The sequence below is a fragment of the Xenopus laevis genome, chromosome 2L (genome assembly GCF_017654675.1).
Source record: "Xenopus laevis strain J_2021 chromosome 2L, Xenopus_laevis_v10.1, whole genome shotgun sequence".
NCBI lineage: Eukaryota > Metazoa > Chordata > Amphibia > Anura > Pipidae > Xenopus > Xenopus laevis.
This window is the reverse complement of record NC_054373.1, coordinates 114,974,163-114,998,172: the sequence shown is the minus strand read 5'-3', so window position 1 is coordinate 114,998,172 and position 24,010 is coordinate 114,974,163. Positions and strand designations below refer to the sequence as shown.

The 24,010-nt window shown below is 37.6% G+C and overlaps 1 protein-coding gene across 11 annotated transcripts in view; it reads right to left on the bottom strand.

Moving 5' to 3' along the window:
* Positions 1 to 357: 357 nt before the first annotated feature.
* Positions 358 to 24,010, bottom strand: part of LOC108708403 (mitogen-activated protein kinase kinase kinase kinase 4) — a 100,039-nt gene continuing 76,386 nt past the window's right edge. For 2 of the 11 annotated variants that reach the window (XM_018247066.2, XM_018247069.2), the window contains 18 exons: positions 22,010 to 22,171; positions 21,123 to 21,353; positions 19,397 to 19,503; positions 17,985 to 18,136; positions 16,690 to 16,787; positions 16,470 to 16,478; positions 16,172 to 16,347; positions 14,815 to 14,935; positions 13,852 to 14,034; positions 11,328 to 11,445; positions 9,511 to 9,735; positions 7,887 to 8,030; positions 7,595 to 7,729; positions 6,849 to 6,949; positions 5,181 to 5,330; positions 4,713 to 4,872; positions 4,171 to 4,310; positions 358 to 3,354 (listed from right to left, as the gene is read on the bottom strand). In XM_018247066.2, coding sequence (XP_018102555.1) covers positions 3,271 to 3,354; positions 4,171 to 4,310; positions 4,713 to 4,872; positions 5,181 to 5,330; positions 6,849 to 6,949; positions 7,595 to 7,729; positions 7,887 to 8,030; positions 9,511 to 9,735; positions 11,328 to 11,445; positions 13,852 to 14,034; positions 14,815 to 14,935; positions 16,172 to 16,347; positions 16,470 to 16,478; positions 16,690 to 16,787; positions 17,985 to 18,136; positions 19,397 to 19,503; positions 21,123 to 21,353; positions 22,010 to 22,171 — 2,496 coding nt within the window. In that variant the 3' untranslated portion in view covers positions 358 to 3,270. The remainder of the gene's footprint in view (positions 3,355 to 4,170; positions 4,311 to 4,712; positions 4,873 to 5,180; positions 5,331 to 6,848; positions 6,950 to 7,594; positions 7,730 to 7,886; positions 8,031 to 9,510; positions 9,736 to 11,327; positions 11,446 to 13,851; positions 14,035 to 14,814; positions 14,936 to 16,171; positions 16,348 to 16,469; positions 16,479 to 16,689; positions 16,788 to 17,984; positions 18,137 to 19,396; positions 19,504 to 21,122; positions 21,354 to 22,009; positions 22,172 to 24,010) is intronic. The other 9 variants (XM_018247068.2, XM_041582366.1, XM_018247071.2 and 6 more) reach the window with 7 other exon arrangements.

The following is a 24,010-nucleotide window of genomic DNA, read 5'->3' as shown; positions in this document are numbered from 1 at the left end:
AAAATCCTCTCAGAAATAAATGGATTACATAGCAAAATGCAAATATTACTGTAAATAAAGGGCACATTATTAGTCACCTCGTTTTTCCACGGTGCGTATGAAAGCACTTGGCGTGTAGCCTTGCACTCTTCTCTATGTCCAGTTACAATAGTGGGAAATGATCCTTTAGAAAAGCTACATTGCCAGTTTGGATTTATTGTCTTCACTCATACCTGCAGAGCATGACATAAAAGCATGGAAGATTGAGCATTTTCTGGCTACAATCCATTGAAAGGAATGATTGGCTCATTGGAGCCTAAGGTACAAATTATAGAGACAACTTACAGTGTTCGGTTAAATGAATACAGTCACATAATATAGATGTGATTTTGACTTTATTTAAGGACAAAAAAAACGGGGGGGGGAGAAGGTAGGGCATTTCCATGATACACAGTAGACATAAGTTAGATAGCACTGCAAGAGTCTGGAAAATGCTTACTTGCCACAAATCTGCTTTGCAGCTGAACAATTAGTATTTATATGCAGTTTGTCACCTGTATTATCTTTGCACATTATTATTATTAATCAGAAAAGTCAGGGGATTATATGTCACAGAATGCGTACTACATAAAAAAAAAATTATAATAAAAAAAGAACAAAACAAGGAAAAAAATCCCCACATAATATTCATTTTCAAATAAACCATAAATATGTGATGCACATTAGTTTAACCAAAAAAAATGTAAACATTTTCTCCACATAACATGTGCATAATAAGAGAAGAACGCAACACTGCATACAGTTCCGCTTATGCAAATGTACAGAAATGGATTATTCCTAAATCAAAGTCGATCTAGGAGCACTGATATTGTCCATGTTTTACGACATAGTGGTTTTAATACTGGTTTTCATTGAACCATGGATGAGAAGAAGTTTCTTTGCCAATTGTAAGAAGCGATTAAAATGTTGTTATGCAGCGACCCACAGTAGCTACAAGACTTGCCCTTTGTTAAATGGAACATTTATTGGACTCCTTTGTCATGTGACCTCCTCATTCTCAGTGCAAGAGAGCAGTTATTTCTAGAAGCGGGCGCCTTACTTGAGCAGAATGAATAGCTCCCAAGAGATGTGTGCATGAAATACAGATCCATCAAACAGGAGCCCATTCTTGGCTTTTTTGAAACCCCTAGCAAAGCGTTTGCTCCTATTACCATTGTGAAACATTACAGAATGTATACATCAGCATTGCTTTCCAGTGCTATTAGAAAGAAACAGTAATACATTGAAAGATTATTCAACAAAAAAAACAAAAATAACTTTTCTGCCATTAGTAATAAGGCTTTCATATTATCCGACTCAAAGCTGTTGTTTAAAACATCTAAGGAGTCTTGTACACAGCACCAAAGATACCCAAACTCCCCCAGTTGTTGTGAGTTACATATCCCAGAATGCTGTGGGCTGTGCTTCCCAACATCTGAAGGGGCCCGTGACTGCCTTTGGCATCCCTGGTGGAGGCTTCCTTTCAAATATATGCTGAGAAAGAGTATGAATCAGTTTTAATTGCTGGTTTTGTGTTTGTGAGAAAAAAACAAAAAAAAATGCTGCAATACTACAACAGAAACGGAGTAAGAGTAGTCTATTTTTATATTAAAGAGAAAAAAAAAACTGTTCACAATAGAACAGCTTAAGGCAGCTGTCAACAAGGTACCCCACACCAGAAAGGAAAGGATCGTCTAAAAAAACATTTGTATGATGACACTGCGCATTGCTACATCACCCACGACTATACACTCCAGGAACCTCAAGTAATGAACAAGTAGCCATTGAACAAGTTATTAGTGTTTGGACATTTGTTTCGTACAAATGTCACGACTTTCCGAAAATAAAACTGGCTATATATATTTATTTGTGTTTTTTTTTTTATTAAAAAAAGTCCGAACGGGAATCTTACATCTAAACACAAGTACAGTATGCCATTGTATGTAACATTAACTACATTCTTAGAATTGTTTTTAGTGCATTGCATTCTTATAAAAGGAATATGTTGCCCCTCCCTTCACGAACAAGTCTGACCCATCCTGGTCTTCCTATAACTGATGCAAATGGCCTCCACGCAGGTCTCCCCCTAGTCTGCTCCATCTGCAAAGCCCAAACCTCCACTGCTGCAGGCCCACACAAAAGCACGACTCCAAAACTGATAAGAATGAGAATTTGCTGTTCCTCCAGTGTGAGTCAGGCACAAATTAAGGTTTCTGCCACCATCATCATCAGCTGCTGTGCCACATTTAGTGTCAACCTGTGCCAGCTATATCAAACCTTCCCCCCTGCTTGGCATAGCTGATATTAAGTTTACACATTCATATTATAAGAAGTTAACAAAAAATGAGACTCCTTTAAGCCCTTGAGTGTCAAGGAAGCCTACATGCTTTACTGCAGATCTCGTGTCACCAAAAGGAATTTGTGCATCGCCAAGAATGAGGTAGGAAAAATGATAACAAAAAGTTGGTTGGAAATTGCCTCGGTATTCTACAAACCCTGTTTTGTTCCCTTTCTACAGTACAAACTTTGTTGAACACGTCATGCACATTATCGCTGTAGGTTTCTAAGTAAACAAAATGAAGACTATGGATGAGGCAGGACTAATACTGTGACACATTCCAGAGGGAGAGGAAACAACAGTAATAGTGTGTAGTTACGCTCAGTAATGCACAACATTGGCGCAAAAATAATATTCGTGTACTAAAATTATAAAAAAACAAATTACATTAACCACTGCCTTTCACATTTTATAAATACATTTTATTATATGAACTTTCAGTTATCAGATTCTTAAAAGAAAAAAAAAACTTAAATAAAGTGAAATTTTATAAGCCTGACTGTGCGTTGTCAAAACTGGCATGTTCTCCTTGCCTGCCCTCTAGATTATTTCATATTGTGATGGTGCTCATAACGTGAATCTTGTTTTTGATTGGTTTGCACCTCTCATTGGCAGGTAAAACTACCAGAGGCACTGAAAAAAAAAAATCTATACTTTTCTTCCCTCAAATTTTAGATGAACTTAGCACCCAACAAAGACATCTGCAGCACCCACTTTCTTGAACAAACGCATCACAAACTCTACCTCTTGTGAACTACATTAGTAACATCTCCTGCTAATGAACGCAAACTCCGTTGGAACATAGCTCGCAAAAAGAAGATCAGTGCGCAGGTTCTACTCCAGCTGTATATTATTTCAAGTTATGGAGATAATGGAGACTGTAGGGGAGGTGCCAGCAGTTGCCATCCCACTCTCTACCAGCTCAGAAGAGAGCTTCTGCCCAAAGTCATGAAATACACTTGACTGCTTCCGCCAGACCGCACCGAGGCAAAGAAAACCTGCACAGACAATAAGAAAATTGGTCAAATAAAAGCCAGTACTGGAATATACAGTATGTAATATATACAAACATAAAAATAAAAAATATCCAAATTATCTTTTGTGCCTTGGCATATGAAAGGATTGGTCACAGGTCTAAATAAAAGAAAATGCCAGCCACCCTAGTCATTTAATTAACACAGAAATAAACTCAAATTGTTTCTTGTGCAGTATTTCCCAACGCTTTGCAAAACCCGGAGTGGATTACCTATAAGTTTGGTCCTGGGTGATGCCCAGCCTCCAGCTCACCAAAGCTCCACCCCTTTCTCGAAAACAGGCAACTGCCTCAAAAGGTGCTACCATGTTTCTTTTCTCCGCCTTCCCTACAGGCCAGTTCTATGTAGAGCTTTCTATTTAGTTAAGTCATACCTACTGTGAAGTATGGTGGTGGTAGCATCATGCTTTAGGGCTACTTTCCATAAGCAGGGACTGGGCATATTTTTATAATAGAAGGAAGAAAAAATGTTGCAAAAAACAAGAAAATACTGAAAGAGAACCTGGTTTAGCTAAGAAACTGAAGCTTGGGAGAAAGTTGGTCTCTTAAAAACAAAAAACATGAATATCCTATTATTGCCATAATATCTGTCCTACTCAGAATATGCAGCAAAAGTAGATGTTCCATATATTAATGTATGGGGATAGAATGCTTATGCACAAAGAATGCCACTTACATAACACAAGTACACTGAAATAAACATATCAAAGAAAATAAAATTACAGTGTAGAATACTTTGCAAAATGACAGAATTGGTCACACTGCCAAGTGATAAGTTTACCTTGTCATTTCTTTCACACAAGAATTTGAGCCTTTGTGCCCTTTTGTGCATAAATACTCCATCAAGGTGGCCAGTTTCTACGGATCGTATCTCAATAGCTTTTTCACCCCATCCCATGATCTGGTTGGATCGAATATAAGCTGCGGAAAGAAACAAACACACACACGCAGTTAAAAATGGTGTAACACTAGTCCTGCTGTGGTATTGTAAGGAAAAGGATCTCCCTACATTCAGCTGCCAGCAGTGCTGCCTAATGTGCCTGGCTTTTTAACTCGTGATAAGGTTCATGAAATGGTCTGGATTCTTTTCTTTGGCCGTTTGAAGTTTATATCTTTTTCCCTATTTGCCCTGCTCATTGGGCAGTTTGAGAGAACGTTTTCATTAAAGTCAGTAAGTCCCAGTCACTAGATATAAAGAACCAATGCCTTTCATCTCGAGAAGTCCATTTGTAAAGCAAACCATGTGATGAAAATGGCCATACTAAAATATGTTGTGAGGTATGATATCCCAGTTTATCACGCTGAATGTTGTGTTATACATACCAACTGATGTAGGCATTTCTCCCCATTGTAGAACTACATCTTTGGTGATCCTGCCATATGTATTAACATAAACTCCTTCATCTTCATAGCAAACCAGCAGTTCCATACCATCAGTATTTGGGAGAATGATGATTGCGTGTGGCTGAATGCTGCTCTGAATCTGACAATGGGGATATATGAAACATTAAACACTGCAGGTTCTATCTTGGGGGAAAAAAAATAATAAAGGCATGGTATACTGCATAGAATACAGATAATTAACGCCAAAAGAATGGGTTATCGTTATGACTAATATAATTAAAGGTCAAGCTGCGGAAGGCTGACCTGGGAAAAGGGAAATAAACATTTACAGGAAATCAAATTAGCCTCTTTTTTTTTTTTAAAGGAGAACTACATTTTTAAACAAAAGTTAGATATGCTACACAAGTAACAAATTTCACACTCTTCCAGGAAAATTCAAATTCTTACGTGGGTTGGCAAGTAAATATCATAGACTGAGCCAGAGTCCACATCTACAGCATGAAAGCCAGCACAGGATCCATAGATCACTTTCAGCCTCTGTCCTTCCTCTACGGTCAGGTCTACAAGGAGAGGTCTGTGCACTAACTCTCCAAATGACTGGAAGAGACAAGCACAATAAACCATGAACTTACAGCACTGAAATGTGACAATGTTTATTTCAAAAGAGAATCAAAACATTGAAATTCCTATAAACAGTGTATCTATATCTTTGCAGATACATTCATCTTGGCGAGTAATGTCACAACTTGAAAACGTCGGTATTTTAAGAAATATGTAACCCAAACTGACAAACTGTTCTTTGGTTAAGAGAACAATAGTCAAGGACAATGGTTTAATTGGCTTAAAGGGATACTGTCATGGGAAAAACATTTTTTAAAAATGAATCAGTTAATAGTGCTGCTCCAGCAGAATTCTGCACTGAAATCCATTTCTCAAAAGAGCAAACAGATTTTTTTAAATTCAATTTTGAAATCTGACATGGGGCTAGACATATTGTCAATTTCCCAGCTGCCCCAAGTCATGTGACTTGTGCTCTGATAAACTTCAATCACTCTTTACTGCTGTACTGCAAGTTGGAGTGATATCACCCCCCTCCCTTTTCCCCCCTAGCAGCCAAACAACAGAACAATGGGAAGGTAACCAGATAGCAGCTCCCTAACACAAGATAACAGTAAAAACCCATGTCCCACTGAGACACATTCAGTTACATTGAGAAGGAAAAACAGCAGCCTGCCAGAAAGCATTTCTCTCCTAAAGTGCAGGCACAAGTCACATGACCAGGGCCAGCTGGGAAATTGACAATATGTCTAGCCCCATGTCAGATTTCAAAATTGAATATAAAAAAAATCTGTTTGCTCTTTTGAGAAATGGATTTCAGTGCAGAATTTTGCTGGAGCAGCACTATTAACTGATGCGTTTTGAAAAAAACATGTTTTCCGATGACAGTATCCCTTTAAAGGAGAAGGAAAGCTACAGAGGCAGTTTATTGCCAATAGATTAGCCACAATAGTGCAAGCATATAAAACACTATATTTATTCTGCAGAATGCTTTACTTTAGGATAGCAGCATTCTAGCAGAAAGCTAGAATGCTATATTTATTCTGTAGAATGTTTTACCATACCTAAGCAAAAAGCTCTAGAAGCTCTCTGTTTGTTTAGGATAGCAGCTGCAGTATTGGTGGGACATCACTTCCTGCCTGAGTCTCTCCCTGCTCACTTATAGCTCTGGGCTCAGATTACAGTAGAGAAGGGGGGGGGGGAGAGAAGCAAACTGAGCATGCTCAAGCCCTAGCCCTGGAGGATTATGCTGAAAACAGGAAGTCTGATACAGAAGCCCATGTGTACACAATAGAAGAAAAGAAATGCTGTGTTTCCTTTGACAGAGGACTCAGAGCAGTATTACTTTGAGGGTTTACTGGTGTATTTATATAGACCTTTCTGATAAAGCTTAATTAATTTTAGCCTTTCCTTCTCCTTTAAACATGCACGGTGGCAAACTAGGAAAAATCCAAATAAATTAAAATTGGAATATCTCCCACGAATTAATGTTGATATCTTACCTTACTTTTTACTAAGATTGAACATAACTACGGAGCCGGATTCACTTTATCTTACCTTAAAGGCCATAAACTTGTGGTATGGTTTCGGTGCCCAAGCATAGACTTCCACTGAACTTTTTAAAGCGATTACCAAAAACTTGATCCTTTCATATTTTACTAAAGCAAAAATAGATATGTTATTTCTTTTAATCTGCTACACAAATTAATGACATAAATAGTTTCCTTAATTATGCATACAATAGCATTAATGGCTTGTGTGTATAGAGCTACAATATTATATATCCAACAGTATTAGAACTACCAACATATGGTGCTGTACAAAACTGTCCAGTGCACATCAACCCCAGAAAGTAAGTGATATTACACTATGAATGGAGGCAGATTATTCCTGCACAGGCATGCCACCCAAAATAAAATGCAATTCTAAGCAACTTTCCAATATGCATTCATTAAAAATCTCAAAAGTTATTTGCAACTGTCATTGCTACTGAAAGCAGTATCTGTATTCTCTGCACTGCTGGTTTTGACTCCTAAAACATTGTAGCAGAAGCCAGGATGTTAACAGGCCTGGAGGCACTTGGTTTTTGAATTGTTTTCAATGTCAGAACCAGAACAAATACCACTTTCACTGCAATCACATCCAGAAACAGAGAATACAAGTACAGATACCTATAAATGTGATCCAAGCAGAAAAGAACACGATCACCTGTTCAGTCTTCCTTTCCCATATGGATCTACTTTAGGGAACTAGTTGCACATGAAAGTAAGAAATCTGTGTGATCAGTTTGATTCGATACATACCAACTTCATAGTGCACACAGCCTTCCAAATCCCCAACGGTTGTCCATCCTTGTTTCTTCTCTACTTCAGGGTCATTGTGCAAAATTTTATTCCTCAACCAGGACAAGTAATATACTCGGAGCTTGTTCTTTTTCCCTTATGACACAAGACATGTGCAATTACGTTAATAGTTTAACTATTACAATGGATAAACAGCCTTTAACAAAAGAGACTAAAAAAGGTTGTTCCATACATCACTTCCATGTGCTATGTTTTTTCAGTTTTGGTTAGGTATAGTCACTCTGGGTATTACCTGATATAGTAACCAAGACATTCAAGCCTTCAAGCACATCCATCTGCTGAAATCGCCTTCTGTTAATGAGAGGGTACACTTTCCCTTGGCCACTTCTATCCAATAACATTAAACCACTTTCAGTTCCCACCAGCAAATTTACGCCTGTACAAGAAAGTAACACACAAGTTTAGTTATGCCTGCAAGGAACACTTTTGAGCTAAAGGTTGATAATCTATGAAAAAACATGGAATGGATTTTTGAGTACATGTAAGCTGTTACTGAAGGCACAGTCATGGATACCCAATGATTTGCCCAAGCAAATTAAACTGCCCATAGATCGAAAGATACCATCATACAAAATGTGCATGCATACTGATGTATAGTAACTCATATGGTGCACAAGATACTGCTACAGCTCTTAACAAGAACCAATAGTCCAAATGCTCTTCCTAACCTGCACTCACTTTCAGTTCAGATGAATAATAAATGTTCTGCCCAGATGAATAATAAATGTTCTGCCTATGGCTAACAATGTTAAGTACAGACCTGAAGAACAAGGCAAGTATCTCCCTACTCCTCCCCACCCAATATAAACAGCATTCAACAGCAGCATCTACTGATGTTCTTTCCTTCATCTTAACAGTCAAAATGTCTTGTGTAAAGCTTTGTGAGTATGCTTACCTTATAGCCTATATCCTTTATTACTAAATGTACTGATTCTAAGACTACTCAAGTGGTAGCATGGCTTTAAAGGAACAGTAACATCAAAAAATAAAAGTGTTTTAAAGTAATGAAAACATAATGCAGTGTTGCCCTGCACTGGTAAAACTGCTGTGTTTGCTTAAGAAACACTACTATTGTTTATATAAATGAGCTGCTGTGTAGCAATGGTGGCAGCCATTCAAAGGAGAAAGGGCTCAGGTTACACAGCAGATAGCAAATAAGCTCCGTCTATCTAATGGTGTTATCTGTTATCCATTAATTAACCTGTGCCATATAGCCATTTTTCAATATCCGCCACTGCTCGACAGCAGCTTGTTTATATGAACTATAGTAGTGTTTCTGAAGCAAACAGATCAGTTTTACCAGTGCAGGGCAACAGTACATGATATTTTCATTACTTTAAAACACTTACATTTTTTGGTGTTACTGTTCCTTTAAGCCATTAGCCCTAAGACTATATTTTTCGCATATGCATTATTTACATTAATGAAAGCAAACACAAGGCTAAAGCAATGAATAAGCCCAATCTATGAAGTGAATTCTGATACAGGTATGGGATCAGTTATCCGGAAACCCTTTATCCAGAAAGTTCCGAATTACGGAATGCCCATCTCCTATAGACTACATTTTATCCAAATAATCCAAATCTTTTAAAATTATTTCCTTTTTCTCTGTAATAATAAAACAGTACCTTGTACTTGATCCAAACTAAGATATAATTAATCCTTATTGGAATCAATACCAGCTTAGTGGGTGTATTTAATGTTTACATGAATTTCTAGTAGACTTAAGGTATGAAGATCAAAATTACAGAAAGATCCATTGTCTGGAAAACCCCAGGTCCTCAGCATTCTGGATAACAGGTCCTATTCCTGTATTAGATATAGGGCATACAATGACAATGTCATTTATAACCTACCCCACAATGCAGCACACAAAATCTCCGAATTAAATCTCTTCTTGTATTTGCGAATCTCCGGTGTATCACTTTGTGGTCGAGTATTTGTGGGATTAACATTTACAACTGATCCTTTCCTTGTAGGATCTTGCCTCATGGCATCCGGCCTTAGCGCTTCACTGGAAAATCCCACTAAAATAAAATTAGTATTTTTAAGGTTAGCTTCCAGTGTGCGCATGTATGTACCTGAAAGATATAAGTAATCATATGTTTAATGACATGGAATGATCTACAGATTCTGTACATTGCACATAGCAAGCGGGGGGTGGGAGAGGGCAGACCACGATTCTGGGAAAGGTTTTGATTGCATAGATTATGAACCTCTGACTCCCTTCCAGCAACCAAAGAAGCAATATCTGTAGGTACATCTGTTTTCAGCTGGTTATAGTTGCTTTACACAAAAAATGTACAGAATGCTGGATTTTTTTTTTTACATATATTTATTGGTCATACTGTAGGTAAATTTGTACTGGTAAAAGGGCAACAACAGCATGCATTCAATTGGCAACTTTGCTTAGACATGGCTTACAGCATAGTGACTTTGCCTAGAATGCACCAAAAATTTGCATTGTTTTAAAGAAAAATACAAGGTGCCCACTGTTCATCTCTCATCAAGAGGTTTCCAACATGTGTAAAGAATTAGAAATAAATAGCCGAAAAGAAGGAAAAAAAAAAGCTTCAAAGCAGGACACACTGGTTGATCTGTCACTGGAGGCCCTGCAACAGGGTAATGGATAATTACAGTATTGTGAAGAAATAGGTGTTGCATTTCTCTTTCACTGCGGGGCTCGTTTGCCATTAAGTCCTGTAGCTGTCTAAATAAGCCCAGTGGGTTTCCAGCGATTAATCTATGTTGGAGCTGAACGAAGTAACTGAAGACTTGACTGCTGCCCTACGTTTGGTAAATTCAACAACAATGCAGAGGTTATTAGAAGCAGGGAAGCTGTTAGCCTGGAGCACAAGAAATACATACTACATATAACACAGCAGCATATTTCAGATAACTACTATACAAACCAATCAAGTTCTGAAATGCACTACTCACTTCAGATTTGAATTGGGGAAGTGGCAAGAAACAAACAAATACAACACATTGGTTTCTTTGTATATTAGAATAAACCTATCCTATATGTTTTTTTAAAGGGGAAGTAGTAGTAGTAGTTCCCTTTAGTTTTATAGGAAGGAAAACAGTGCCAGGGACAGTGCCTCGGAAAATCATAAAATATAGTCAGCCGCAGGCAAACAAGCAAAATATATAATGGAGATTGAATTAAAACTTGCATAAATATGTTGCTTTAGTACAGTGGCTCGCAAGCAACATGTTACTCATCCACATATTTAATGCTGCTCTCAGGGGCCTGAGCTAGTGATCATTATTAAATTGCTGGCTTGGAGACAGGTTTTTGAGGCATAAAGACCATGTGCTTTACCACAGTCTCCTGCAGGCTGCCAGTCCACATGGGCTGCCAAATCGCCAACATGCTTGCGTTGCTCCCAAACTCTTTTTAAATTTGAATGTCGCTCCAGTAAAAATAAAAGGTGAACTAAGGTGAACTTTAACATTGGTGCATTCTCTTTGATGTATGAGTGGCCCCTGTTGGACTGTCATGATATTGCAAGACTGGAAAATAACACAAAATGGCAGTACATTGTATCTACCTTGGACCAGAGTCTGTTATAGGACTGCAGCCTCTCACGTTTCATATGTGCTCTTGTTAGAATGAATCACATGGCTAAGACCACACAACTTGCCAAGCAGCCCTGGAATGAATGCTTACCTACTGACGTGACTGTTGTCCCACTAGATGGAGAAATCTGTAGTAACCTTGGATCTATGAATGGTGTGAATGAGGAGGAAGATTTGTGTTTCTGAAGAGTATTACTAGCGGACTGAGTCTGCAAGTTAAGTACAAACAAAAATGTCAGTTCACTGCAGCATGAATAGTGTGTGAACCATTCCAAAACACACCCATCAAATCTAATGCATGTAACGTGTGGATGAAGTACACATACATGGAGTCGCACCGATTGCCCTCGATATGTCACTGCAGCCTATGTTTCTTACACAGAGACCAACATAAACTGCTTATAAAATGATGATTATCAGTGCTCACCATATGTTCTTATATTCTGAGCAGAGATCTAAACAAAATGTTATCATGACACTACTGTGATAAAACCCATTTTATTAATTTTCATGAAAAGTGTATATTAATGCATGATGCAAAAAGCACTGCTCCTGAGCAACATACAAGCAAATAAAAAGCACTCAGCTGGGCACTTGTGATGAAGAAGCTGGGATGTGCATTTAAACTTTAACATTGGAGGAACCAGATATCCCGTTTACATACTTTCTACACCTCATGGGTGGCTGACATTAATATAGCAAGCAGAAGGTACATACAATGCAGGTTTATGTGGTGTAATTATATAAAAACGGGGATCAGGGGATAGCATCAACCTCTGTAAATTATTCCAGGAGGCAAACAATACAGTAACTTCAAATTTCATAATATTTGATTGTAGAGCATGGTGCAGGGATGCTACCATTTGTACAATAGTGCTGAAGGTTGCCTATCCCCAAAGAAGTAGCATAGAAAAAAATTGCCTTTACTGCCTTGCACTAACTACCCTGCAACTTGCATCTTTGGGTTTTATGGCTTATGTGTGCCTGATAAAGGGTGGAAACAGCCTGTAAAATCATGTTTGAAACCTGCCATTTTCACTAGGGCTTATATAAAATCCTATACAATGTGCTACACCCTCACACCTTACAGTCTACTTAATGCAATATAAACTATGTGTAAAAAAGGATCTATTGTTTCCATTAAATTATCAGATCTTTTTACCCTGTTTAATTGCGGTGGTCAAAAATACTATCCTAAAATTATTTGCTATAACTGTTATAAACCGTGTACTGGAATTGCTCTCCTCCATTTGTTAGCTGGATAGTCTACCATAGATGAAGCCAATATAATTATAGTATGTATAGCTTTTAAAGGGGATGTAATGGCAAAAAAAATAAAATACAATTTTTACTTTCTTTAATTAAAAAGAAATCTATCAATATACTTCAATTAAAGAATGTGTACCATTTTTATAAGAAAACTGACTGTATGCATTGAAATTCCCCCTTGGTTTTACTTGCTCTGACTGCTGCGGATAGGAAATTGCAGACGGTCCCTAACTGCTCTGCAGGGAAATTATCATTTTCAAATGGCAGGGGGCAGCCCCCCCCTTACTTCCCAGAACTTGAGCAGCTTTGTTTGTTTCCCTGTAGAGTAGCCAGCGACTGTGTAGAGATACCCACAGACCCAATGTAGTCTTCATATTCTGATTATTAATCAGCCTTGCTGTATAGGCTTCTATGGCAGAAATTAGTTCATGTCAATGTCACACATGGCATTTTTACATCACGTTTTTAAAAACGCACAGCCGAGCATAAATATGCACAAAATGAAGCCCTATTGAAAATAATGGAATACACACTATAGCAATTCCCACAGGGCGCGTTTGCGAGCCAACATCCGCCACAAGATGCCAGTATTTATTTTTTTTTAGCAAAAACTCCAATACACCAAGGAAACGCCTAAGGGGGGCCAAATGGGACATAACTGTTCAGTGAGTTTGCAATTGATGCTCAGCATGCAGCTGAGATTCAAAAGCAACAGTTATGGCCTATGTGCCCTTCCCTCGAGTCACTGATTGGTAACTGTCTGGTAACTAATCAGTGGAAACCAAGAAAGCTGCAAAGCATGAAGTAGTGTTCTGGCTATTATGTTAGACATACAGTCACTCCAGCCTTTATTACATTTTTGGCTAACTAACTATATTGAAAACATTTTTTTTATTTTGCACAGGCTATTTAACTAGTTTTAATCTTTACAATGAACAATTCCTTTAATCTGTGTGTTAAGTATGTATGACATAATTATATAGATTTATTCAAAGCATCCAAGGCTTTAACTGAAAACATGGTCATAGCGATACAAGATAAAACCCCTTACGATTTGGTTACAAATTTATCAAAGCGAAAGGTGTCTTGGAGAGTTGTAGGTAAACATAGAGGAAGTCATTGGCTATACCACAGAGCAACATGTGAATTTTGGTATGGGTAAACGAACATGCAGATGACAGTCAACATATGAAGATACTGGTGAAATTTAGTATTTGTGGTTTCAGATGTTCATAAAGAAAGGTGTTATATGGGACAGTGTTCAAGAGTAGACACAATTAAAGCCAGTGGCCATTTTCTGTCTAAGAATCTACTATGGGGTTGTGTTACTGATTTAACAGACATACCTCATTAGCAGTTAGCTTGTCCTGGGGTGTCTGGGGGGACATGGTGGGTGTCGGTTGACTTGAGGTTGGGGAAGAAGTGGTGGATGAGGAATGGCTTTGCTGTAAGAGATCTGGCAAGAGGTGAATACGACTGGCAAAGCCATTGCTCTCAAGTTGGTTGGCACGCTTTTTGTCAACTGTACTCTGTAGAAAAAACAGGCACACTTGTCTTGTTCAAGTGCTGCTTTAGAACAAACTAACTCCTTGTAACACTCCAAACTTATATTTACAGTTTTGCTACAACTATAGGGAAATAACCCTAGAATTTTAAAACTTCATGTCTCAATGCTGCAGGAAAAGGTGAAGGGTTTGGGGTCAGCTCATAAAAGGTGCTTTTCCTGTATTTTATCTCCTCAACCCCATCTTAATAAGGAACATTACATTTAAAACAATTTGTATTCATTTATAAACAATTCTTGAGACAAATAAAGAACTTAGGAAAATGAAAATCACCCTTAACATAACCACTGGACCACAAAGCATGAAGTCATAAATGTATTCCAGGTAACAGAAATGCTATTGCTAGGGGCTGTTACTATAAATTCCAAGCACCAAAAGTTAGTGTCTTTAGGAAAGCACTCACTAGTTAATTTAATCAGTCCTGCGCCTTTACTGAACTCCTAGACATGAACAGGTGTTTGTGCTTTTGTTTTCTATGTTACGAAATTTAGGGTTGCACAGTCCTCTGGCTCAGGAAAACCATAGAGCAGTAAGAAAGTTAGTGAAGAGGGAGTTTATGCAGGCATGCAGGGGTTAGTAAATGAGTAGGCTTAATTAGCTACTGCACATGCAAAAAAAACCAAAAATACAGAATTGCCGTAAGGTATGAATTCTAGCTGCCACTACATAACACAAACATGATGTAGAAATGAAAAGCATGAATAGATGAGTTGGTTAGACAGATTTCTAAATGCAAACCAGTACCTGACGGACAATTAAAGTGCCTTCTTTAGATGGTGTCATGGCTGGTTCACTCTCAACATCATCATGGACGATCATAGTTTTCACAGACTCTGTTTCTCCATTGCTTAAATTCAAAGATGACCTATATATCAGAAAAAGATTGCATGGAGACAGTTACTAAAGCCTTTTCAATAAGGCAATCACAGAGAATATAATAACAATAAAAGGCACTTCATCAACTACTCCAGTGTATTTATAGCATAAAAGGCTCTGTTGCTGCTTTTACTACCCACTTTGCTACTTAAATTTTCCACTGGCAAAATGATTATGGCTTAACATATATATGTCTTTGTAATGTTATGCCTTCAATATATAATATGACTGATCAAGTTTTAAAATCCTCTCCTATGTGTTTATTCTTGATGTAGAAGTACCAGAAAAGCCTGATATCAATTGATACATTGAAAGAGGATTTCCCAACTTGAGGCCTGAGCACCAGATACAGGTCCTGCAGGGGATTTTAACAGTTCACACATATTTAAATGACATCATCTTAATATATTCTGGTGCCTTGTTCGTGTGTAAACTTGGTGTTGGATAATTGACCCACCACATGGAAGATTTGTACATCGCTGCACAGAAAAATGCAACACATCTGCTAGACATAACAGAAACAAAAAGTCTACCTTTAGCCTCTCAGTACTTTATGAAATTTCTTCCTGCCTGGCTGACTTGCAACAAAAATATATGCTTAACGCATCCTATGCCTCAAATGTAACATGCCAGTTGGTATCCAATGAGCAAGAAAAGCAGCCAAAGAAGGCCAATTGCCAAAACTTGACACCCAAGTCAATAACAAACTAAAATTGTAAGTTTTTACACCAATAATAACTGGAATTCTTTAAAACAGCTAGCTAAACGGTAGTGTTGCTTAATGATTTGTAAAAGTAGTGTTGCTATATAAATCCCTTTATTAACATGCCAGGTACTCCATGATCTTCGATGACTGTACCCGGTATTCTACAAAGATGAATATATGATGGGGAGTTGGCAACACCATCTTATATACATTTTTATTCATGCAGCCTTGATCTAACTTTATCACAGTATTCATCTTCTGTTGAGTTTAACGTTAATTATGCTAGCAAATGGATTGGAAGAAGTATGCCACAGGGCTTCTCGGTAAATAACCCAATGCTATATCAGAGTTTCCAGGTAAGGCCTTGAAGCTCAACAAAGTGTGAACTTTCTTGAACAAGATTTCAGTGTAAAATACAAACTGTAAATTCTCAGAAATATCACAGTGTACGTTATACTAAAAGAGAGAATTTTAACTCTTGAAGTTTGTGATAAATTTGTTGAATACCGCTTTACATACATTGCTCTGGCATCCTCTGGGCCCGAAGTAGATTCATTTGCACCTTCCTGTTCCATGTCATCATCCTCCTCATCTGTAGTACCAGACTCTTCACTGGATGAGGAATAGTCAGTAACTTTGTGCAGTGGTCGAACATCTTCTACGGCTCGAAGCTCCTTAGCGAGGGCAGTAAGATCCTATTGAGAAACCATACTGAACAACTGAACACAAGGATACACAAAAAATACAACAGATATGAGGAATACTATTAAAAACCTGACCAAAATTATACTAAAACTAGGTGATGTGTAATACTCACCACTTCTCCCTGAAGAGTACAATTTCACAGAAAATGTGACCCCAAGGTCCAACCAGGGACAAACGAGAGAAAGAAATAACTCGTTAGAAGCAATGCACAAACAAATTACTCTAATACCGCAGTATGAAAAATAGATTTGAAAATCAATACACACAAGTGCACCAGTAGTAACAGCATGTTTCTTTACTTTAGAGATCTCTCACAAAAGCAGTTCACTTACAGGAGCTTTGGCCTGTCTAACTGCATCTTTCTTCTCATCAGACTTTTTGGCTGTGTTTTCATGTCGTTGAGATGGTGAGCCCTCAGATTTTGAAGATGCTAATAAGATAGAGATATATAGTTTTAATGAGAGACGGGGTATGTGATATTAATTATATTTAGTATCAGATTTTTATTTGGGAAATGCTATATGACATAAAAGAATGGGTTACTGATACTGTGAATTTTTGGATTATGTGGGATAGTGTGTCTTACATGTTGCTACAGTTTTCCTCTACAGCTTTTCTTTAATGATTGAGTGTACTTGCTGTGAGACTCTGTTCATTCACTCAGTACTCAGGTACTGCTACATTTTACATTTAAAGTTCGTGTAGATCATGTCTCGCAACATTTTGTACTTATTAATAAATTGTGGGGTTTATTTTACTAGAAAATAAAAGGGTTTCCTTTACAGATATAAATTCTAGAAGGCCTGGTGTCCTCCTCTTTTTAAGCGAGAGTACCTGTTGGACTGAGGAATAAACTTTCTAGAAATACTATCCTTTGTCAAATGTAGTATATCATGCAGCAAATTAGGAATCCATTTTTCAGCAATAACACTCTAGAGCCATGTGGCTATGAATATTTTATTGCAATCTATATGAAAACCTAACAGTGAGCCATTAGCAACATGTTTAGATAAATAAACATGTCAGCTGAAATTAGAATTCAGTTCCTCACCTTTGCTAGTGATCTAAAAAGGCTCTTTTCAAACAAATTTCAAGTTTCATTAAACCATCACGATGCGGCGCGTCAATTTTTTTTCCGTCTCACACCAAATTTTTTTCACCCATTGAAGTCTATGGGCGTCATTTTTGAGATGAAACGAGGCAAAAATTTTATATCAAATTAAATATTAAATGATATGCTACTAGCTGTTATTTTAATCAACTCACAGTCATGTTGTCTCATCTTAAACCAGATGTTCAGCCTGTGCAATCTAACAACCAATTTCAGTCTGTGATATGCCCCATTTGTTTGGTTCTAACCAACACCTGCCCAGAAATATTATAGATAACTGCACACAGCAGAAAAAATGCCAATGCACTCCTTTTCTAAATCTTCCCCTTGTAATTATGAAATATGTCTTAGAATGCACTAAACGGAATAAAAATGGGTGTAACTGAACGGCAACTGCCCGTTATTTCATTAGCAAAGTTACCATTTTAGCTTGTAATATGAAGCAAAGTTACCATTTTAGCTCGTAATATAAAGGCTGTAAATATATACGTCCATGGAAAAAAAAAAGTTTCTTACATCTCATCCGGAAGCGTTCGCCAGATCCACTCTGAGATCCTGGATGGGATCCTGCTTGGGATCCAGAGTTACTTGATCCTGAGGAGCTACCACTACCAGGTCTAGGCACAAGCTTCTCTACTCTTTCCCAAAGCAGTCTAGGCTCAATATTGCTTTTAAAGGGACAACAAAGAAAATGCTTTAGTTAAAAAGAAATGTTTCCTACCAAAGCTAGACGATGATTAATAAACACCCTGATATGAACAAAATCACACACACACACAAGAAAAGCAACTTTGACTTAGGGATATGCAACAGTTTTATGCACAGCAGAAAGAAAAAGCACAGCTCATGTTCATTGAGGTTCATATGTCGCTCAAGTGTTATTTATGCACATTTGTGGTTCAGAATGTCCCTTATACTGAATAAACATAGACCTTGTTGGTCTAGGGTTGATACTAAAAGGTAATATAACATTTAAGAAAATGCATTGAATTGCAAACAGATGTGTAAGCAGCAATGGATCAGACCAAGCAGAACTACTGTATATGCCATTGTATTTACAATATCTGGGATATGTATAAAGCAGATGCAATATTGTGACATACTTTAAACAGATTTTATTTCTATACCAATACCTACATGACCCCTAAAAGTATTCAGCAAAACTAAAAGACTGATTTAATCAGAAAATGGTATACTTAAAAGACATGTAAAGCCTACATTTTCCAACCAAGTTGAGGCAATCTCCCCCACCCAACTGCCATTATTTGTACTGCATACATCCCCTCCATTTGCCAGTGTCATTACATTTCCTTAAAACAAATAGCAGCTTTCACCCAGGGGCCACTTTCCCTCTGACACATAAATACATTTATATCTGCAAACAGCACATATGTTATGTAAAGTTCATGCAACTGAAGAATTCAGGTTTACACAGGCTGAATTGACTATGATGAAGTCCTTCTTTGATTGAGCACTGTATTGGTTACTCTGAGCTCAGGAGAGGAGGTTAGGAGTTGAAAATAGGATCAGACAGCTAAAGCAGAGTTTCTATGGGAACAAACAATACCATCTCTTGGCTACTAGACTGGAGGGTGTGTTTATTAATCTGAATTTAGAACAACTGAGCATGCTCAGTAGCCAACAGCCAAAGGAAATTCCTGAGGGAGGGGGCTGAGTGGGTTAGAGGAGCAGAAGGAATTCTATGTGATTAAGGGGATGCTGCAGCCTTACTATTAACCTTTGAACAACCAGAGTGGCAGGTATTTAAAGATTTCAAAAAGTGTGGGGGTTTACATGTCCTTTAAATGTTTCCTTTTTTAACACACAGAGGTAACTGCAGCAATTCCTTCTACCATTTTGGATGCTTGTACATCTCCACTCTAAACTACGGAGAAACTGCTATCAGATTATGAAATGTTCTCACAAACCTTGTGGAATTTCTCTGACCAGTTTGGGTATTTTGCTGCCCACTGCCCTGCAGTGGTGAATCTCTCCGCGACAATACTGGGGATCTTGATGTTGTCCTCACAGGCACCTTTTGTTGGGACAGAGAAGACAAAAGGTCTCAGAATGGAAACCATTTATTACAACTCAAATCTGGCTAAGGAATTATATACTGAGGAACTGCTTTGATTGATTTCCAGATGTTTAGTGTGAAGAATATTATAACTCTATGCCATTTGCAGGGCTGCTGTGCTTGTGCTGTATTTGTTACTTAATTACCATATAAGCCAAACTTCACAATTAGTGCAATGTCATTTCCACTGGCCGTATTCATCACAGTGGCCCTTATCATGAAACAGACCGAAGTTAGATGGCATGTCAAAGTAAAGCTGGAGATTTAAGAAATCTGACAAACATCAGCAAGGAAGAACAGCAATGTTATCACATCAGCGATGAGGTAAGACACTATGGCAAAACTGCAATATGTTTAAGTTTGACCAAGGACATCCAATAGACCGTAAAAGAACAATTTGCTCAGTGGTTATAAGCACATTATGATATGAAATGGTAACGTATAACACAGTGGTAACATATGCTTTACTTCAGACAATGGTCTATAAGCCATCAAAAGATAATCAGATTGTACTGAATATTAATATATGTAGTGGAACCTTAGCCCCAGTTTCAAAAGGACACGCCCACATTCACACCGAATATGAATCTGTTTTGAGGATGGTTTTCAAATTTTGAATATGAACAAAACTGAATGTTTTGTAAACTATTTTGTACTAAAATCTACCAATAGTAACTTATCAAAAATAAGTAAGGAACTTTGCAACTGCTATTAGCTTTCATGTTCTGCCTATCACCATCCTCAATCAAAATGCTCTATTTTTGACCCTAGAAAGTAGACAACAGATTGATTGTTTGCTCTGTTGTCTAGTAGCTCTAACCACAAACCTTTCCTATTACTACTCTCCCACACCAAAATCGTGTTGGCACTGCTTGTATTATAATCATGAAACAAAAAGTGGGCATAGTGTAGTCACTGCAGTTTGAACATCCACTATATTTGTCTGTACATAAAGTTACTATATAATAAAAGCACAACGTTTCACCTGCACTAGGCAAATGTCAGTACAAACATTTTAGAGTATAGAGCTCCTTCAAGTGAAAAGCATTATGCAGTGTAGGCATCTCCATTCTGTGTTGTTAAACTGATGAAGATTCATGGCCTAAATGGTGGGGCAGGGTGTAGACTGTGGATTCCTTGTTAAATACTGTCTTGTACTCTTCAAAAGCTTGCAAACTTTATAACCTTATCCTTACAGGAAAAAAAACGCAGAGCAGCAAATAGCAAATAACATAAAAAAACCACCCATAAAGGTTCACCATACTCGTGAAGGACCATGCTGAAAAACACATACTATTTGTGAAGGGAAAGTAGTAAGTTTTCAGTAAAAAGGTGATCTGTCCTAGCTGAGAAAATGCTTCGTTCAGAGATCATTGCACGATTAAAATCAAGATTGGTGGTTTCAATGCTATCTACAAAAGGGATCTGATGAACTCACTGAACTAAGTATGCCCTAGAAATTCAACACGCTTGTTTGAATGAGGCAGTAAAACAGTTTTATTACAAGACGTTGTCTTTTTGCCTTGTTAAAATTTAACCCTTTATAGAAAACTACTGTACTTCTTTCTAATCCTTACCCTTGGAGGTACCTCATCACTGTCTGATCGAGCCCAAACTCTTTGGGTTGGCTCAGAGGTTTCAGACTTAGGGTCAGAACTCTGACTTTGCACTTCACTGCGTGAAGTTTGGTGTGAATCCTGAGATCGCAGAAGTTGAGGTGCAAATTTGGGAGAAGGGTCACTGAAGGAATGGGATCGCGAGACAGGGGATACATTGTTCTTGAGGGATGCCAGATGAGACCACTGTACCTTACAAGAAAACAAGACATTAAACATTTAAACTGAAGCTCAGTTACGGACGATAAAAAAAAAAACTGAAAAGATGGCAAAGAATGGACAACTTTTGGAATGAAACATGGTTTGGCAACGGACTGAACTGCTGTTAATGTGTTATATAGCATATGGTTGCATGCAGGAACTAAAAGGATTTAAATGAGCCCCAGTCCCCTCAAAGATTTTGACTAGCTGCAAATAATCCTTTATAATGCCTGAAACTATCTTTAATTGTTTATAAAAATGTATATACATTATGTGGCAAACTAAAACTACAATATCTATTGCTCCTATGAAAGTTTGTAAGTAATGCATTGGTATTAAAAATGGCCTAATAAGCCATAATTGACCTTTAATTTAGGAGTATATTTTCCGTAAATATTCTAAATCTGTACTTCTATAAAATACTCACTCCTATTTGTCAGCCTTATGAAAATTAAAAATAAGTTGGTAACAATTTGCTTATACATTCTTTGGATTTCAAATATTCACCAATAGTGCCACTGATTGCAATGAATAGTAACAAGATATAAGTGAAACTAAACAGTAAAATACTGGGAGAACCTGACCTTTTAGCAAAACAAGTACTGCATATGCTTTGAAATATGTTTCAATGCTACTATCTAAGATACCTGTGGTTCCACTGGTCTGTGCATGGCAGGCTGAGCAGGCTCAGAATTTCCATTTAAAAATGATTCAGATCTTGAAGGCACTGATGGCTCCAACACTCTTCCTGGTTGATTAGCCTGGGCTTCAGGGGAGCCTTGGTTTGCTTTCCTAAGGCGCTCTTCTGCCTGTACCACGCACAAACCAAAAATGCAAAATTCACCCAAACACATCAAATAACATGTATAGTGTTAACTACTAAATATGATACTATAAATCTGTACAAAAATATGTAGCATTTAAATAAGCAATATACCCACCCCCCTTATTTAACATGAGCTCCATGAATAGAGCTTGTGCTGAACATACTTTTTGCCTACCGATTTAATCACTGAATCCTATTGTTTTTCTTAAGTTAAACAGGACAAACAGGGACCTGTAAGATACTCCATGTTTGGTCCTTGTGGGCAGAAAATGAACATTGTGAGGCAGACAAGTTATATTATTCTACATTTATAAACAGGCAGGAAACAGACTTCCATGGCAGTAGCCCTCAATTGTGTGTTTTATAAAGTCCTGTAACAATTTTATGCATGTGGAGGGGCCAGTATACATTTCTGTAGTAACAAAAAGTCAAGAAAAAAAAATAGTTGCAGTTGCTTTTTGAAAAGGACTTTGATACTTCTTTGCCTCTTAATTTGTCACATTGACTTCAATGAGATATACCTATTAGCAGTTTGTAATGGATTATAGCTAAAAACTTCCAAATATCAAAGGGTGCCATTAATTCATGTTTTAGGACTACAACAAAGCTTTAGAAATATGCTATGTACACCAACTATATACACTAATTCTACAACATTTTTTAAGTGCATCAATTTATACACAACTCTAAATATACATTTTATAAATGCACTCGGTTATGCTATATAAGATCTCTCATTTACGATTTAACTTAGTAGAGTGCATGCAATGCTGGAAACACTAGTCAGTTTCAGTGTCCATTCTGTCTACAGTACTACCTATACAGCAGGAATTAATTATGTTAATCCATCATTTAGTGGTGTCAAATGTTTCAGGATATGGAAAACTTGACTAAGATGAATATTGGAAGATGTGCCACCATGCTTTGTGCCATAGCAGATATATATTTTACAAACATTATCCCTTAAAGTGGACCTGTCACCCAGACACAAAAATCTGTATAATAAAAGTCCTTTTCAAGTTAAATATGAAATCCAATTTATTTTTTTATTAAAGCATTCATAGCTGTTGTAAGCTCATTTAAAAATCTCAGCTGTCAATCAAATATTGTCTGCCACTCCTCTATGCCAGTGGCATAGAGGCGGGGCAGACAATTACTTTCACTTTCCATTCAGCACTTCCTAGATGTCACTACTCTCCCCACATTCCCCCGTTCTCTTTACCATTTAATTGTGTAGCCAGTGCATGGGGATGGACACCAGGTCCCCCATTCTGGTGCACAAACAAGATTCTGAGATGATACAAAGCTTGTCTTAACAACAGTGTCCACAAAATGGCTGCTGCCTGCTTGCTATAATTTTGAAATCCCAGACTGAAGGAAGCAAGATTCAAATAATTTATATAGTGTTATTAAAGTTCATTTTGCTTACCTAATGTGATAAAATAGGATTTTGAATAATTTTTTTGGGTGACGGGTCCCCTTTAAGCTGGCCATAGACGCAAAGATCTGATCGTGCGAATCGAGGATTTGTATGATTTTCGAACCGTGTGTGGAGAGTCCCGACATTTTTCGTCCGGCGGAGATCGTTCGTTTGGTCGATCGGACAGGTTAGAAAATTTCTGTCGGCTGCCGATAATATCTCTGCGTGTATTGCCGATCGTACGATTTTCAGTGGGAGACTGTCACTAGCTTTGGTTGGACATAGATATCGTACGATTGCTGTCAGGGGCAGAACATTGCTGATCTGTTCTAAAACTAATCGGACTGGTAAGACTTTGATCTGAATGGTTAGTGGCGGGTTGGGAGATGGGAAAGTCCGATC